The sequence below is a fragment of the Mixophyes fleayi genome, chromosome 4, assembly GCF_038048845.1.
Source record: "Mixophyes fleayi isolate aMixFle1 chromosome 4, aMixFle1.hap1, whole genome shotgun sequence".
Classification (NCBI taxonomy): domain Eukaryota; kingdom Metazoa; phylum Chordata; class Amphibia; order Anura; family Limnodynastidae; genus Mixophyes; species Mixophyes fleayi.
The window spans coordinates 36222518-36242396 of record NC_134405.1 but is presented as its reverse complement, the minus strand read 5'-3'; the positions used below and the strand labels follow the sequence as shown (position 1 = coordinate 36242396).

At 34.7% G+C, this 19879-nt stretch overlaps 2 protein-coding genes across 2 annotated transcripts; both read right to left on the bottom strand.

The window, feature by feature from the left end:
- Nucleotides 1-4023: 4023 nt before the first annotated feature.
- On the bottom strand, nucleotides 4024-4815 carry LOC142150613 (uncharacterized). Its single transcript, XM_075205813.1, has one exon. It carries the CDS (start codon nucleotides 4813-4815, stop codon nucleotides 4024-4026), a length of 792 nt encoding a protein of 263 aa, XP_075061914.1.
- A 7188-nt stretch (nucleotides 4816-12003) lies between these two features.
- Nucleotides 12004-12963, bottom strand: LOC142150612 (uncharacterized). Its single transcript, XM_075205812.1, has one exon. The coding sequence runs from the start codon at nucleotides 12961-12963 to the stop codon at nucleotides 12004-12006; it is 960 nt and encodes a 319-aa protein (XP_075061913.1).
- Nucleotides 12964-19879: the final 6916 nt, after the last annotated feature.

Below are 19879 nucleotides of genomic sequence, written 5' to 3'. Positions count from 1 at the left end.
TCAAAAAAGCATATAGAGAAACTAGAACTATTAAAAGAGATTCTTTAGTCTTTCCACAAAGACAACATAAATCAGAAAATACAATCATTAGATTTGTTAGTACCTTCAACAATCAGTGGCAGCAAATTCAATCTATCCTACAAAAACATAATCACATCTTGAAATTAGATCCAGATCTTCAAGAGATAATGGGAAACAGAATACTTACCAGCTGGAGGAGATCGAAGAATCTACATGACTTATTTGTACATAGTCATTTTCAGGACAATTCAAAACAGATGATAATTAGAAAAACAATAACTGGATTTTACCCTTGTGGGAAATGTAAAGTCTGCAAGTATACAAAGAAGACCCACCAATTTGTGGAAAAATTTGCTAATCGCCACACCATTGAAAGCTTTTTAATTGTGACAAACAAGGTGTCATATATTGTCTCACCTGTCCTTGTGAGTTAAGCTATATCGGGATGACTAGCAGACCTTTTAAACATCGACTGCTAGAACATGTAGGCAACATTCTGAATGCCGAACAAGATGCCAAGATAATTAAAACTTTAACTTCATTAGCCAGACATTTCTTAAAGGCACATAACAACAACCCCAAATACTTAGTAGCTTATGGAATGGAAAAAATAAATCTTGGAACTAGAGGTGGCGATATTAAACAAACATTGTTGAAACATGAAGCGAAAATAATCTTAATGGGGACAATTTATCCTAAGGGATTAAATGATAACAATAATTATACAGCTTTTCTCTGATTGATGGAGTTATACAATAAGATCCAAAGGGATTATCATATGGACCCTCACTGTATTTCATTTGCTAATACTGATACATTTGGGTGGAACCACAGCCATAATAAATTATGCAAGGGACCATTATACAGAATTTTTATTTGACTTTAACTGCCAATATTAATATATCTGGGTGGAACTATAGTTACATAATGAGTTATATCTATTAAGATACAATAAACTCTTACTGATTTAGTTACAATTATATATAATCTACACTTTTTAGTGTCTTATAGGGAGACATATATAAGAGTATACTTAATTTGAATTTATGTAATTGTTAAAATAAGAAAAATGTCATTATTATTATAATATAGTTTTTGTCACTTAATATCACATAAAACTAACATAAAGAACAAAAAAAAGAAAAGTAATAAATTAAATAATATAAATAAAAACTAAAAATTTAAAAAAAAATAAAAAATAAAATAATAATATATAAAATAAATATTAATTAATAATAAAAATAAAAAAAAATGAATAATTAACCATTTAAAAAAATTAAATATAAAAAATAGTCAAAAATATTAACAATTATTGTAGAAATTAATGAATATGTTATAACAAAATAACACACTATTAATATTCACTTACCTCACTTTGGATATAACAATCCCTTATTATAATTTAATTTGGATACTTTAATCCCTTATCTTCAACACTTTTTTGGCATCATAGCACTTTATTTTCTTTTTTGTTTTAACTTGATTCATAATTTCATTATGGTACATATCTGAATTCTATATCACCAAAAACAATATATAGATCTAACTCACCGATCTTTAGTGATCGTGATTAATTATGGCTTACTTGATCATGTATGATTAAGATCTGCTAGACTTGGTAGCAACTATAGTAAATCCCGTATTATTAAGCCGTATTATTAAGTTTATTTATTATTCCCTTCCTTATTATCGGCAATGCAATGCATTTGGACCAAAAGAAATCCGAATGGGAGGATTTTGGATTGTAACCATCAGAGATTGGCTGTATATTATGCCAATCACTTTGATAAACATTCTTTCTTATAGGTGGAGACACCCTCACGTCATGAGGTTAGCCCCACACTGACAGTATTTATAAACTGTCAGAATAGTCTCTCGGCTTGCCTTGAATAAGCACACAGTGAAACGCGCGTCGTTGTATCGCTGGGTGCACTAGATTATACTTGACCTTAGGGGAAATAAAGAAACGAGGAATTGCTCCAGCAAAACCAGAGATATTCTGGAGCTTTTTGTAGGCAGATAGTTAGCCGCCGCTGTATAATTGAAAGCTGTTTGAGAGTATAATTAATAATACTGGCGCCACTACCACTACATAACTGGAAGCTGATTGAGAGTATAACAAACAATACTGGCACTACCACTACATATCTAACAAATGAGACTGTCTTTAACCTGATGTGGTATATGGATCTAAGATGAATGGGAGCTAATTGAGAGATTAGTGAGTTATATTAATGTTACTGCTATATATAATCACGAGACCATCCACATCAGATGTGTAATATAGAAACTATGACTCGCTCCAACAAATCCTAGTTAGTGTGGAGCGTCTCTAGGTAGATAGCAAATCATCTCCGTGTATTACTAAAGCTGATCAAGAGAATAGTGAATAACACTGGTGTCATTATCATATATGCATTTAATGAGATTATTCACAGCTAATGTATTTGGAGATATGATATGTGGGTATTACTCTAACTCTATTATATATTATACTCCCCATTATATTAAGACAAGTTACCTGGTGCACCCAGGCACTTTTAATTACACACAGTGATTTTATTGAAGATATACTATTATATATCACTGATTTAATCTAAACAATAAAAGTTACGTTTTAAAAGTTAATATCCTTTAATATTGAGAACCAATGTGCACCTATTTATTTTCTTTTAACTTCGTTGAAGATTATACATGGCAAGGAGAGGACCTGGGATGAGTGAGGGTGTTCCGCACACAGTACAGAGTAAGCATACAGTGCACATTGTTTTGCAGAGACGAAATTTCATTTTGCGGTTCAAGATGGCCATCGGCACACTCTCGCTCTTGTTTGCTGTGTGGAAGGTGCACAATCATTTCCAGACTACATAAGGACCTGAGTTTTGCCCCAGCTCAGAGCTGGAAGAGATTACGTCTCATCCTATACTTTAAATTGGATTCATTTAAAACCTCCATATTGAACTCCAAACAATGTAATAAAAAGGTTGACAGACAAATAATCGTCACATGGAATTTTCAAAAAATCCTTTATTTCTAAGGCACTAGAACGAGTTTGACAACCAGCAAAATAAAATAAGATGTATGTGAGCAATAAAATTGTATACGTACAAGCAGCAAGCTTACACTATTATACCCTGTAAAATAACATAAAGAAAACACTTGGAAAGAGGGACTTGCGTGGGTGACAGCAGCATAGAGATGGTAATGGAGGCCAAAGGAGCTGATACCATCACAGAGGGAAGAATTATAGAGGGAGAGGAGCAGGGGGACGAGAACAGATTACTGGGGGATGGTGACAGGTAGTGGCAGAGGAGGGAAAATAGAGACAGAACTAGAGACCCATAAGGAGTAGATGGTGAGTAGCAGTTGAACCATATAAGGGCAGTTTCACAGAAGCTAATGAAGAGAAGGGATTGCTGGAGGAGAGGGTGGTCAATGGTGTCTAGTTGTGCAGAGGTCTAGAAAGATAAGCAGGATGAAAAAACACTTAGATGGGACCTTAGTGAGGGTGGCTTCATTGGAGTTGAGGGGATAAAAAACAGATTGAAGAGGATCAAAAAGGGGAGTGGGAGGAAACGAAGATAGAGATATGGTTGTAGCCCCTATTACCAGTCCCTCTCATGATTATTTAATTGGTTTGCAGAGTGAATCGAATGCACTTTGGAAATTACCTCCACTGTGTGTAAGTGACATGGACACTTTAAATGTGCTACTGGTTTAAAATAAGAACATAATAAAAAACATTCAACTTCATTAGTATCTTAATTAACCACATGATACCTTGGGACTTCTTTGTCATTGATGGTTGGTATACAGTTGCTCTCAATTACAGGGAGACCATCCCAGGGGAAGAATTCCTAAGTCTCAATGTTAGACGTTCCACTCCAAAAAATATTTGATTTTACATACAACAATTGCCACATCCAGTAAATAAAAATTGATTCTCTCCTTTGTGAATATTATAATGATTAAACAAGTTAACTTGTCTATGAAATACATGCTCTATTCGGAAACAAGTGACATCCTTGTGTGACTTCTCTGGTGCGTAAGAAGTGTTATCTTTTGTTTAAAACATTTGTTACATTCAGAGCATATAAATGGTTTCTCTCCTGTGTGGCTTCTCTGATGACTAACAAGGTGTGAATCAGTCTTAAAACATTTGTTACATTCAGAGCATGAAAATGGTTTTTCTCCAGTGTGAATCCTCTGGTGCATGATTAATTTTGAATTGGTACGAAAATGTTTGTTACATTCAGAGCATGAATATGGTTTTTCTCCTGTGTAAAACCTCTGGTGCAGGATTAGGTGTGAATTGCTCCCAAAACATTTACTACATTCGGAGCATGAAAATGACTTCTCTCCAGTGTGACTCCTCTGGTGACTAATAAGGTGTGATTTCTGTTTAAAACATTTACTACATTCGGAGCATGAAAATGATTTCTCTCCAGTGTGAATCCTCTGGTGACTAATAAGGTGTGATTTCTGTTTAAAACATTTACTACATTCAGAACATGAAAATGGGTTTTCTCCTGTGTGGATCCTCTGATGTGTAACAAGATCTGACTTATGAGAAAAACACTTGTTACATTCAGAGCAACTAAACATTTTTTCTCCTGTGTGACTCCTCTGGTGGAGGATTAATTTTGAATTGGCACTAAAACATTTACTACATTCAGAACATGAAAATGGCTTCTCGCCTGTGTGAATCCTCTGGTGTATGATCAGGTTTGACTTCCATCTAAACATTTTATCACACTCAGAGCATTGATATAGCCTCTGTCCTGTGAGACTCATTGTGTGTTTATTAAGTTACAAGCTATAGAAGGCTGCTTCTATTCAGAAAATGAAAATAGCTTCTCTGAATCCGCAAGTTTTATAAGCGCTGACTTCTGTAGTCGATCTAACTTATGGGTTACTCAGATATTCAGTATAGAATGTTGATCTATGGGTGTCCTGTTCTGTTGCTAGAGGGAGTCCTGCTCATTAATCCACTTGTTGAAAAAATAAATATATTTTATACCAAAATTATATGAATGTACATTTTACACGTTGTTTGTAAGCTGTTGACAATGGATTGTACATAATTAAGAAATTTTGATTATCTCATCTTGGAGTACATTCTGATTTCAGACACATATATAGTAAAAAGGAAATATCAGAACAAAAAGGCGCCTAGTAGTGCAGTAATTTCCAAATCATAACTGACAACGTCCCAAAATATGCTCAAAATGTGAATTAGCCTCATACCAATGTGCATAACATGAACCAGGTTTATCTGATTATCTCTGGAGAGATTCCAAAGCTCTTTGCTAAGGTAGACTCCAGATCAAAATTTTATACATTCAAAAAGAAAAGGAATACAAATAGTGTAATATGTTCTGGATTAATGTAATCATAAGTTTTAAGTAATACATATACAATAGAAAAAACAAATCCTGTGTATCTAATTTATAAAAGATTATATGGGTAATCAAACAGTAAAAATTAGATTGTATTTGTATAAATAACTGAACATTCACTCAATGAATCATTGTTCCCCTCTTTGATATTTAAATGAACATTAAAGTGTTAGTGCTGAATTAGTTTACCAAAGTGCCCGTGAAAATATCCTCTATAATCCCATAGTACTAATATTGAATATATCAATATATATTATACATTTGATACCACAGCACTGATATAGAAAACTTGCACACATGACACCACAGTACTGATAGAAAAATAATTCACAGTAGTGTACTCTTAATATTATATTTATGATTGTTAGATTGCAATCATAGCTATATAAATATTACTAACACAAGAATACAAACAATTATAAATCACAAAATCAGCAATCACTTGTCTAAGGATCAATACATTCTAATGCATAGCATAGTTACCTTACTCTGTAGATTTCTCCTTCATTCTCTTTTCCTCATGCTCATTCTTACTGTTCCATCCTTCCAGCTCTCCAGCCACCAACTAACTAACACCAGCCTGATACAGCCTATTTATATGCATTTCTCCCCATCTCTCTTCAATAGTTCCCGGGATGACCAAAGCTTATTCTCACACTATTTGTTTTCTGGTGAAATTTAAATTAAACTCTCATAAAATTAAATTATTTAATCAGCGAAGCTTCAGTTTCTGGTGTAAACCTCCTTGACATGTAAATGAGGTATACACATTCCTAAGGTCACTTACTACAAAGGAGAATTATAATTAGATCTTGGCAGGTGGTAACATCTTGCTTTCTAATTAGATCACTGCAGTCTCTGACATCCTGTTATGTCAACAAATGGAACTTTTGTTTAAGATTCTCCTATTGTCTAGGCAGAGAGAGCCACAATCTTCTCTTTTGTTCAGTTTTAGCTAGTTTGAGGTGATTACTGACTCATCTCATGTAGTCTATAATGTTTTAGAAACATAAGAACTAATATTATTGTGAAGTATAATAATATATAAGAATACTGTGAAATTAGGATACAGGACATAAATTTACTAATAAGTCACTCAGGTGTTTACCTCTCAGAAAAACTTGTGACAGTAGCCAATTTATTGGTTAGAGGAGACCAGTGTCAGTATCTAATCTCTGAACATTTGGAATGAGTGCTGCCAGGATTTGAAGAAGTATCAATCATATTCTACATATTTCATACATTTACCCTGTACTAGCTGAACAGAATAAACAAAGAATCATACATGCATTTATGTTTAAGACAATGGCGGAATACGTTAAAATAAATATGGCCATATATTGTTTGAACGAATAATCTATAACAATAGGTTATAACAATTTGAATGATTTAGAAACATGTGAATATCGAAGAAGAGCTTCAGGAATTGATTATATGATATAGGGAAATAGTCCTAATTATTATATTTTCAATAGACACAAAAAAATATTAAATCAGATCAAAATCAATTCTTCCCTTTGGCATTTTTATATGGTTCACTATTCTTCTTTCTGATACACCTTCTTGACTATCAATTGTAAATTATGTTACTGCTTTTAGACTAATTAGTGTTCAGTGGGGGGATTGAACATTTTAACATTACCAAAAGAATTATATACGTTTTATATTTTTATATTTCCCAGTATAAGAGTGGACCTCTACATATAATAAACACCACTTTCCTCTGCTTTGTATACATTAGTATGAAGATCAAGAAAGTAGCAGGGTAAGATCATACTGGAGGATACACTGAGGTTGGTTGGGTCCTGGACTTATAAGGAAGTGGAGGGTTTTAGGGATTCAAAGTAAGTTTTTAAGGTGGATGACAAAGGGGGTAAGTAATAAAATAGGAGGTTCCCAAGGAAAAGGAACTGAGGGCAAAATAGGATAGTTACAGCTTTGTTCAGCGAATTTTGACGGAGCCTGTGCAAGTGTCCGATCTGCTCAGTAATATCACCTCACTGCTTCCAGAGAACTATAAATACAGCTGCATTAGTGTGAGAAGCAGCGGTACGTTTTATGTACTTCCGAAAGTAGCTATAAATGAGAGAAGACCACCCGGCAGACCAATAGTTTCAGGTCTAGACAACCTAACGGAGAAAGCTAGTATATATGTTTACACCTATTTGAGAGAATTTGAATTCTTCTTGCCTTTATATGTACAAGACACCTTATATGTCCTTAGTAAAATACAACATATCACGGTACATGAGAACACTTGGTTATGTACATGTGATGTGGAGGCTCTACACACTAGTATTGAGCATCAAAAAGGTTTAGAAGCTGCCAGACAATTTTTAGAGACCAAAGTGAGAAATGAACTTAATAGCTTTGTTCTAAACCTATTAGAATTTGTCCTGATAAAAAAAGAAAACAGCAACAAACAGTATTCTCCACACATCTAGCTCTGATCTCCCTTCTACAATTCGTTGTATCCCTAAAGGAGAATCTCTCTGTATGAGAAGAAACTGTGGTGATTTAGCTACTATTGAGAAAAGAGCTAAGGAGTTACGTGAAAGACTCCTGAAAAGAGGGTATAGCCATAATTAGATCAAAAAAGCATATAGAGAAACTAGAACTATTAAAAAAGATTCTTTAGTCTTTCCACAAAGACAACATAAATCAGAAAATACAATCATTAGATTTGTTAGTACCTTCAACAATCAGTGGCAGCAAATTCAATCTATCCTACAAAAACATAATCACATCTTGAAATTAGATCCAGATCTTCAAGAGATAATGAGAAACAGAATACTTACCAGCTGGAGGAGATCGAAGAATCTACATGACTTATTTGTACATAGTCATTTTCAGGACAATTCAAAACAGATGATAATTAGAAAAACAATAACTGGATTTTACCCTTGTGGGAAATGTAAAGTCTGCAAATATACAAAGAAGACCCACCAATTTGTGGACAAATTTGCTAATCGCCACACCATTGAAAGCTTTTTAATTGTGACACACAAGGTGTCATATATTGTCTCACCTGTCCTTGTGCGTTAAGCTATATTGGGATGACTAGCAGACCTTTTAAACATTGACTGCTAGAACATGTAGGCAACATTCTGAATGCCGAACAAGATGCCAAGATAATTAAAACTTTAACTTCATTAGCCAGACATTTCTTAAAGGCACATAACAACAACGCCAAATACTTAGTAGCTTATGGAATGGAAAAAATAAATCTTGGAACTAGAGGTGGCGATATTAAACAGACGTTGTTGAAACATGAAGTGAAAATAATCTTCTTAAAGGGGACAATTTATCCTAAGGGATTAAATGATAACAATAATTATACAGCTTTTCTCTGATTGATGGAGTGATACAATAAGATCCAAAGGGATTATCATATGGACCCTCACTGTATTTCATTTGCTAATACTGATACATTTGGGTGGAACCACAGCCATAATAAATTATGCAAGGGACCATTATAGAGAATTTTTATTTGACTTTAACTGCCAATATTAATATATTGGGGTGGAACTATAGTTACATAATGGGTTATATATATTAAGATTCAATAAAATCTTAATGATTTAGTTACAATTATATATAATCTACAATTGTTAGTGTCTTATAGGGAGATATATATAAGAGTATACTTAATTTGAACTAATGCAGTTGTTTAAAAAAATAAAAATTTCATTATTATTATAATATAGTTTTTGTCACTTAGAATCACATAAAACTAACATAAAGAACACAAAAATGAAAAGTAATACAATAAATAATATAAATTAAAACTAAATATTTAAAAAATAAAAAATGAAATACAAATACAAAATATAAAATAAATATTAATTAATATTAAAAAAAAATAAAAATAATTAACAATTTTAAAAAATTAAAAATAAAAAATAGTCAAAAATATTAACAATTATTGCAAAATTTAATGAATATGTTATAACAAAATAACAAACTATTAATATTAGTCACACCATCACTTACCTCACTTTGGATATAACAATCCCTTATTATAGTTTAATTTGGATACTTTAATCCCTTATCTTCAACACTTTTTGGCATCAAGCACTTTATTTATACATTATTATCACTTTATTTTCTTTTTTGTTTTAATTTGATTCAGAATTTCATTATGGTACATATCTGAATTCTATATCACCGTAAACAACATATAGATCTTTAGTGATCTTGATTAATTATGGTTAACTTGATCACATATGATTAAAATCTGCTAGACCTAGTAGCAACTATAGTAAATCCCATTTTATTAAGCCGTATTATTAAGTATATTTATAGTTCCCTTCCTTATTATCGGCAATGCAATGCATTTGGACCAATAGAAATCCGAATGGGAGGAGTTCGTATTATAACCATCAGAGATTGGCTGTATATCACGTCATGAGGTTAAGCCCCACACTGACAGTATTTAATAACCGTCAGAACAGTCTCTCGGCTTGCCTTGAATAAGCACACAGCGAAACGCGCGTCAGCGTATCGCTGGATGCACTAGATTATACTTGACTAAAGGGGAAATAAGAAATGAGAAATTGCTCCAGCAAAACCAGAGATATTCTGGAGCTTTTTGTAGGCAGATAGTTAGCCGCCGCTGTATACTTGAAAGCTGTTTGAGAGTATAATTTATAATACTGGCGCCACTACCACTACATAACTGGAAACTGATTGAGAGTATAACAAACAATACTGGCACTACCACAACATATCTAACAAATGAGACTATCTTTTACCTGATGGGGTATATGGATCTAAGAAGAATGGGAGCTAATTGAGAGACTAGCGAGTAATATTAATGTTACTGCTATATATAATCACGAGACCATCCACATCAGATGTGTAATATAGAAACTATGACTTGCTTCAACAAATCCTAGTTAGTGTAGAGCCTCTCTAGGTAGATAGCAAATCATCTTCGTGTATTACTAAAGCTGATCAAGAGAATAGTGAGTAACACTGGTGTCATTATCATATATGCATTTAATGAGATTATTCACAGCCAATGTATTTGGAGATATGAAAAGCGGGTATTACTCTACCTCTATTATATATTATACTCCCCATTATATTAAGACACGTTGCCTGGCGCACCCAGTCACTTTTAATTACACACAGTGATTTTATTGAAGATATACTTTTTTATATCGCTGATTTAATCTAAACAATAAAAGTTAAGTTTTAAAAGTTAATATCCTTTAATATTGAGAACCAATGTGCACCTATTTATTTCCTTTCAACTTTGTTGAAGATTGTACATGGCAAGGAGAGGACCTGGGAGGAGTGAGGGTGTTCTGTACACAGTACAGAGTAAGCATACAGTGCACATTGTTTTGCAGAGACGAAATTTCATTTTGCGGTTCAAGATGGCCATCGGCACACTCTCGCTGTTGTTTGCTGTGTGGAAGGTGCACGACCATTTCCAGTCTGCATAAGGACCTGAGTTTTGCACCAGCTCAGAGCTGGAAGAGATTACGTCTCATCCTATACATTAAATTGGATACATTTAAAACCTCCATATTGAACGCCAAATAATGTAATAAAAAGGTTGACAGACAAATAATCGTCACATGGAATATTCAAAAAATCCTTTATTTCTAAGGCACCAGAACAAGTTTGACAACCAACAAAATAAAATTATATGTACGTGAGCAATAAAATTGTATACGTACAGGCAGCAAGCTTACACAATTATACCCTGTAATATAACATAAAGAAAATACTTGGAAGGAGGGCCTTACGTGGGTGTCAGCAGCATAGAGATGGTAATGGAGGCCAAAGGAGCTGATACTATCACAGAGGGAAGAAGTGTAGAGGGTAGAAGAGCAGGGGACGAGAACAGATCCATGGGGGATGGTGATAGGTAGTGGCAGAGGAGGGAAAATAGAGACAGAAATAGAGACCCAAAATTAGTGGTTGGTGAAGTAGCAGTTGAACCATATAAGGGCAGTTTTCACGGAAGCTGATGAAGAGGAGAGTTTGCTGGAGGAGAGGGTGGTCAATGGTGTCTAGTTGTGCAGAGGTCTAGAAAGATAAGCAGGATGAAAAAACACTTAGATGTGACCTTAGTGAGGGTGGCTTCATTGGAGTGGAGGGGATAAAAACCAGATTGAAGAGGATCAAGAAAGGGAATGGGAGTAAACGAAGATAGAGAAATGGTTGTAGCCCCTATTACCAGTCCCTCTCATGATTATTTAATCGGTTTGCAGAGTGAATTGAATGCACTTTGTAAATTACCTCCACTGTTTGTAAGTGACATGGAAACTTTAAATGTGCTACTGGTTTAAAATAAGAACATAACAAAAAACATTCAACTTCATTAGTATCTTAATAAACCACATGACACCTTGGGACTTCTTTGTTATTGATGGTTGGTATACAGTTGCTCTCAATTACAGGGAGACCATCCCAGGGGAAAAACTCCTAAGTCTCAATGTTAGACGTTCCAGTCTAAAAAATATTTGATTTTACATACATTTGCCACATCCAGTAAATTAAAATTGATTCTCTCCTTTGTGAATATTATAATGATTAAACAAGTTAACTTGTCTATGAAATACATGCTCTATTCGGAAACAAGTGACTTCCTTGTGTGACTTCTCTGGTGAGTAAGAAGTGTTATCTCTTGTTTAAAACATTTGTTACATTCAGAGCACATAAATGGGTTCTTACCTGTGTGGGTTCTCTGATGCCTAACAAGGTGTGAATCAGTCTTAAAACACTTGCTACATTTAGAACATGAAAAGGGCTTCTCTTTGGTGTGAATCACGTGGTGTCTAACAAGGCTTGACTTCTGGTTAAAACATTTGTTACATTCAGAGCATGAAAATGGTTTTTCTCCTGTGTGAATCCTCTGGCGCATGATTAAATGTGAATTGGTACGAAAATGTTTGTTACATTCAGAGCATGAATATGGTTTTTCTCCTGTATGAAACATCTGATGTAGGATTAAGTTTGAATTGGACCCAAAACGTTTACTACATTCGGAGCATGAAAATGACTTCTCTCCAGTGTGAATCCTCTGGTGACTAACAAGTAATGACTTCTCTTTAAAACATTTGTTACACTCAGAGCATGAATATGGTTTTTCTCCAGTGTGAATCCTCTGGTGACTAATAAGGTATGACTTCTCTTTAAAACATTTCTTACACTCAGTGCATGAATATGGTTTTTCTCCAGTGTGAATCCTCTGGTGTCTAATAAGGTGTGACTTCCGTTTAAAACATTTACTACATTCAGAACATGGAAATGGGTTTTCTCCTGTGTGGATCCTCTGATGTTCAACAAGAAGTGACTTGGAAGTAAAACACTTGTTACATTCAGAACAACTAAACATTTTTTCTCCTGTGTGACTTCTCTGGTGTAGGATTAATGTTGAATTGGTATTAAAACATTTACTACATTCAGAACATGAAAATGGCTTCTCGCCTGTGTGAATCCGCAGGTGTATGATCAGCTGTGACTTCCATCTAAACATTTTATCACACTCAGAGCATTGATATGTTCTCTCCCCTGTGAGACTCATTGTGTGTTTAATGAGTAACAAGCTATAGAAGGCTGCTTCTATTCAGAAAATGAAAATAACTTGTGTGAATCCTCAAGTTTTATAAGAGTTGACTCCTGTAGTCGATATGACTTGTGAGTGACCCAGATATTCAGTATAGAATGTTGATCTATGGGTGTCCTCTTCTGCTGCTAGAGGGAATCCTGCTCATTAATCCACCTGTTAAAAAAAATATATATATATTTTATACAAAAATTATATGAATGTAACATTTTCCCCTTGTTTGTAAGCTGTTAACAATGGATTGTACATAATTAAGAAATTGTGATTATTTTAGCTTGGAGTACATTCTGATTTCAGACATATATATAGTAAAAAGGAAAGATCAAAACAAAAAGGCGCCCATTAGTGTAGTAATTTCCAAATCAAAACTGACAACATCCCAAAATATTTTCAACAACACAATGTGAATCAGCCTCACACCAATGTGCATAACATGAATCAGGATTATCTGATTATCTCTGGAGAGATTCCAAAGCTCCTTCCTAAGGTGGACTCCAGACCAAAAGTTATACATTCAAATAGAAAAGGAATACAAATAGTGTAATATGTTCTGGATAACTGTAATCATAAGATAGAAGTGATACACAAACAATGGAAAAAACAAATCCTGTGTATCTGATTTATAAAAGATGAAATGGGGAATAAAACAGTTAAAATGAGATAATATTTGTATTAATAGCTGAACATTCACTCAATGAATCATTGTTCCCCTCTTTGATATTTAAATGAACATAAAAGTTTTAGTGCTGAATTAGTTTACCAAAGTGTTCGTGACGATATCCTCTATAATCCATAGTACAAATAGTGAATATATCAATATATATTATACTTTTGATACCACAGCACTGATAGAGAAAACTTGCACACATGACACCATAATAATGATAGAAGAATAATTCACAGTAGTGTACTCTTATAATTACATGTATGATTGTTAGATTTCAATACTAGCTATATTCATATTACTAAGACAAGAATACAAACAATTATAAATTAAAAAATCTGCAATCACTTGTGTATGGATCAGTACATTCTAATGCATAATATAGTTACCTTATTCCGTAGATTTCTCCTTCACTCTCTTTTCCTCATGCTCATTCTTACTGTTCCATCCTTCTAGCTCTTCAGCCACCAATTAACTAATACAAGCCTGATACAGCCTATTTATAGTCATTCCTCCCCATCTCTCTTCAATAGTTCCCGGGCTGACCAAAACTTATTCTTACACCAATTGTCTTCAGGTGAAATTTAAATCAGTCTCTCATAAAATTAAATTATTTGATCAGAGCAGCTTCAGTTTCTGGTGTATACCTCCTTGACTTGTAAATGAGGTATAAACATTGCTATGGTCACTTACTACAAAGGAAAACTGTAATTAAACCTTGGCAGGTGTAACATTTTGCTTTCTAATTAGATCACAGCAGTCTCTGACATCCTGTTATGTCAGCAAATGGACCTTTTGTTTAAGATTCTCCTATTGTCTAGGCAGAGAGAGCCACAATCTTTTCTTTTGTTCAGATTTAGCTAGTTTGAGGTGATTACTGACTCCGCACAAATGAGAAATACATCTCATGGAAACAATAATGTTTAAGAAACATAAGAAGTAATATTATTGTGAAATATATTAATATATAAGAATACTTGGTAATTAGGATATAGGACATACATTTATTAATAAGTCACTCAGGTGTTTACCTCCCGGAGACAGCAGCCAATTTATTGGTTAGAGGAGACCAGTGTCAGTATCTAGTCTCTGAACATTCGGAACGAGTGCTGCCAAGATGTGAAGAAGTAGCAATCATATTCTATATATTTCATACAATAACCCTGTACTAGCTGAACTGAATAAACAAAGAATCATACATGCATTTATGTTTAAGACAATGGCGAAATACGTTAAAATAAATATGGCCATATATTGTTTGAACGAATAACCTATAAAAATAGGTTATAACAATCTGAATGATTTAGAAACATGTGAATATTGAAGAAGAGATTCAGGAATTGATTATATGATATAGGGAAATAGTCCTAAGTATTATATATTCAATAGACACAAAAAATATGAAATCAGATCAAATCAATTCTTCCCTTTGGCATTTTTATATGGTTCACTATTCTTCTTTCTGATACACCTTCTTGACTATCAATTGTAAATTATGTTGCTGCTTTTAGACTAATTAATGTTCAGTGGGGGGATTGAACATTTTAATATTACCAAAAGAATTATATAAGTTTTATATTTTTATATTTCCCAGTATAAGAGTGGGCCTCTACATATAATAAACAGCACTTTCCTCCGCTTTGTATACATTAGTATGAAGATCAAGAAAGTAGCAGGGTAAGATCATACTGGTGGATACACTGAGGTTGGTTGGGTCCTGGACTTATAAGGAAGTGGAGGGTTTTAGAGATTCAAAGTAAGTTTTTAAGGTGGATGACAAAGGGGGTAAGTAATAAAATTGGAGGCTCCCAAGGAAAAGGAACTGAGGGCAAAATAGAATAGTTACAGCTTTGTTCAGCGAATTTTGACGGAACCTGTGCAAGTGTCCGATCTGCTCAGTAATATCACCTCACTGCTTCCAGAGAACTATAAATACAGCTGCATTAGTGTGAGAAGCAGCGGTACGTTTTATGTACTTCCGAAAGTACATAAAAATGAGAGTAGACCACCCGGCAGACCAATAGTTTCAGAAATTCACAATGGACTGTTTATGAGTGAACAGATATCTTGAATACTGTATGTGTTTAACATCTGATTAGAAATACTCTTGTATAACTAAAAATGTATTCTTTTGTTGTTACAGAGGCCAAGGATTCCAGCTATGAATTAGTTTATTAAATACACTTTAAGTAGTTACAGTACATATGGTCATAGGTTCGTGTTGTAAGTTATATAACTATGATTTTGCAAGCATACTAGTGACTATAAATATAAATGCGTTTAGAATGATACTAAAATATTAATGAACAATTATATAATGTTTTTGGTAGATTATATCCAACAAATGAACAAATAGTCACGTGTGTGCAAGTGTGAAATTATAGATATAGACATACAGTGAGAGAATAATATTATAAAGTCATGTTTAGTCTTAAATTAACAAGCTTTTACTAACATATCTGATAAAAGCATTTTCCAAGATTTTAAATTGTTTTACTTAAAACTTATCTTATTATTAAGATTTTAGTCTACTGTCTATTTCAATGTTAATCAAGTGTATTTTCTCATGGGAAAATTTCCTTCCACACCAAAGTATTTAACATATGTTTGTGGATTCAACAAAAGGCTGTGCATATAGATTAAGTTACAAGGTATCTTTTGTTTTTGTTTGCTAACTTAATAAACATTAACCTATTCATTCTTTGTTCCCAAGAGAGCCAAACAGGGTGGGATCCAATGCCAAATGTTTATTTTTTTTACAGGAGACAAGCTGTTGATTTATTTGGTTTTAAAACAAGTAATTTAGATACTAGTTTGAAACATATAGTTCAAATTGTTATAATATACTGATTATATTTTATTAATGTTTTTTCTCTCACTTCATTTAGGATACACCAACAGGATTTAAGGACTATCACTTAGTTAATTTTAAGGTTTGAGCACACAGATTTAAGAAATTACAAATTGTGCAGAGATACAGTGTTTGTGATATGCCTGATACATATAAATATATGAGATGTATGAATGCAGTATACTAGTGTGATTTTAGAGATATATTGATAGAACTATTATCTGAACAAAGCATATGAGTGTGTTAATGATTAAAAGGAAAATACTAATTGAATATATATATATATATATATGTTCAATTAGTATTTTATCAATATATATATATATATATATATATTGCTATTTTATGAAAAAAACAGGTATAGTAAGATGGTGCAAACCAATTGAATATCACAGAAAATGTCCAAATTATGTTTATTTTTAGTTTTCTTCATCTGTTCTCTTTCCTTTCCCTTGAGTAAGTTCCGGATATATTTTAGAATGAACCTGCTTATAAAAATATTAAATAATTATAAATGTTTGATAATGACAGAACCTTTGGCTTATAATTAAATTGGGAGTTAAGAATGTTGTATTAACCTTCTGTGGTGTATAGGGGCACTCTAACAGCTCCACTGGGGTTTGATCTATATGGTTGAGTGAAATTTATTTTTAACCGCCCTACTGTGGGGACCTGGGGAATTCGATTTATCCACAGAGAGTGGATAAGGTAGGAACATATCTTTCTATACTTTTATTAAATCTAATATTGATAAACCAAATTCCTGATTTGAGAGTCTATCGGTGGTGCCTGAGTGTACCTAAAGGGACAGCGGTAATATTGGTTTAAATAGTCCTAATGTGATTGCTGTACACAGCATTAGTATGTATTGCATTGCATAGCGCATATGTACTTCCTGCATTGTGTATGTGTACTTCCAGTATTGATGCCACGTGTTTAAACAGTTGTGTTCATAGTCTGTTATATATGCATAGTATAATCACTTGGTAAAGCTTCTGAAAAGATATTACTATTGTTTGGGAAATGTATTTTCTGCGCAGAAAACTAAGGTCTATGTGTTTGTAAACTGTATGATTCTGAAGTGAAAGTTGATTTACTGTTGAAAAAGACAGGGATAATGGTTGCTGCCGGCAGGTATAGTGGCAGCAAGAGCTCTGTTTGAAAGGAGAACAGTTAAAGAGGCTTTTGAGACACACTCCCCAATAGTAATCGCAAAGCTTAGCGATAGCTAGTATCTCTAAGCGGTGTGATCGGACCGCATGGTTTATTGTGTAACCGTGATTGTGACTTGGGTGGAGCTGTGGGAGGAATTACGCTGGCAAGGCGGGTAAACGCTGATGCTACCAGTTCAGTAATATACTCAGCAGATTTGTTGAAGAGGCAGGGTATCGAGGAGCTGATATTCCTGTGGTTCACGTTGATATTTCTGTGTTAGGAGGTGAGTGGACGTAGCCTGTGAAGTCGTTTACGGGTAAAGTCTCTAGTAGGCTCTGTTTGAAAGGAGAACAGTTAATGAGGCCTGTGTTGCGTAGCGTTGAGAAATAGGTTATTTTCACAATGGGTGCTAAGCAAATGCTAGAGATGGTTGATGGTGTGCTGCCTAAAGAAGGACCGATTGGTTCGGCGAGGTTTCTTATGTTTAAGAAGTATGGTGCATACTGTCAAAGTCAGCAAATTGGATAAAGTCATTTCAATTAATATCGAGCAAACTTGATTGTCATTGTCTGAAATTATGCGTAGAGCACGCTACGGCGTGCAAGGGCGTATCCAGCCGCAACACGTGGCAATAACAGCTTTTACACCTTTTGTATACATTCGCACAAACACACACATTTGTAAATAGTACACATTAATCGTAGATGCAACACATAGTTATTTATGTCGAAATATAGTAGTATTTATGTGTAATATTATGAGTTTTATGCATATTAGTGATACATATGGTTCAGGTTAAAGGAAATGTGTCATGTCTGATATCATATTAATCCCCATGACCAGACATCAACAGCTGTCTGGTGCATTCGGCGAAGAGATCGCACATTGCATACTCTAGTTATTGATGTTAGGGAATAAACCTTTAATATGATGCTGACTATAAAATGCTAATAGACTAGTTGTAATTGGAGTCTGGGCGGGAAGAAAGGAGCACATCCCCTGGAGAGATAACCCCCCTTTTGGATTCTTTAGTTTAAACTAACCTATGATCTGCAACCCCATGGACCTTCCTGAAGCCTGGATCAATAGAAGCAAGCCATACCATCTGCTGTCACGGGCACTAGGAGTCTTTACCCAGGAAATCACCAGATGGTGGCTTACCAGAGTAATATAGGTGGTAATAGGTACTCTGGTAGCAGGGTGACAACGGAACAGGAAGAACAGCAGATGGTGAGAGAATGCTCAGGAAAAGTCTATGACTAGCAGCACTGGTAATGAGTATATAACTGTACACGAGGAACCAGATGGACAAGGAAACGTGAGGGTAGTCAGTGGTCTGCGTATAGCAAGTTGTACCACTGCTATAGTGAGGAGGAATGTCCAGAGGTAACGAGGAGGCAGTGAGAGTCAGCGGTCTGCGTATAGCAAGTTGTACCGCTGTCTAGGTGAAGGAATAGAATCCAGGTGGAGGTAGATAACAGGGAAGTCAGTGGTCTGCGGATAGCAAGTTGTACCACTGCTATGTGAGAGGATACTGGAAACTGGTGTCACAGGGAACAGGAATCAATGGTCTGCATCTAGCAAGTTGTACCACTGAAATATATATGTGAGGAGAGCACGAGGAGATGAATGCTATGCAGAGTATACACGGGCACACAGGACTTGATCCCCAGTCTGAACTCCAGTAGCAGAGATGGTAACAGCGGAGCGCTGACCCGATGAACACAGGAGAGTTGAGATGAACTGGAACTCTGTAGAGGCAATGGAGGCAGCGGATAGGAATCAGCTGGCTGCAGACACGATGAACACCGGGGAGTTGTAGTGAGTCTGGAAACTCTGTAGACACAACGGAGGCAGCGGATAGGAATCAGCTGGTGCAGATACGATGAACACAGGAGAGTTGTAGTGAGTCTGGAAACTCTGTAGACACAACGGAGGCAGTGGATAGGAATCAGCTGCTGCAGACACGAGGAACACAGGAGAGTTGAAGTGGTCTGGAAACCACAAAAGAATAACAGGAATCAGCTGAAGCTGAATACACGAGGAAACACAGGAACACCTTCAGAGGCTCATAGGAATGAGACTCCAAGATCAGGCAACGAGGTATTGACCTCAGGTGCTTTAAATAGGGAGTGTTGCCTGATCAGCCAATTAATGAAAAGGAACAGGTACTGAAGGCTTGAAAGGGCTGCACATGCGCAGAC

What these genes read in the sequence shown, in the direction of transcription:
- LOC142150613 (XM_075205813.1), bottom strand. Translation starts at nt 4,815, where the DNA reads ATGAGTCTCACAGGACAGAGGCTATATCAATGCTCTGAGTGTGATAAA.
- LOC142150612 (XM_075205812.1), bottom strand. Translation starts at nt 12,963, where the DNA reads ATGAGTCTCACAGGGGAGAGAACATATCAATGCTCTGAGTGTGATAAA.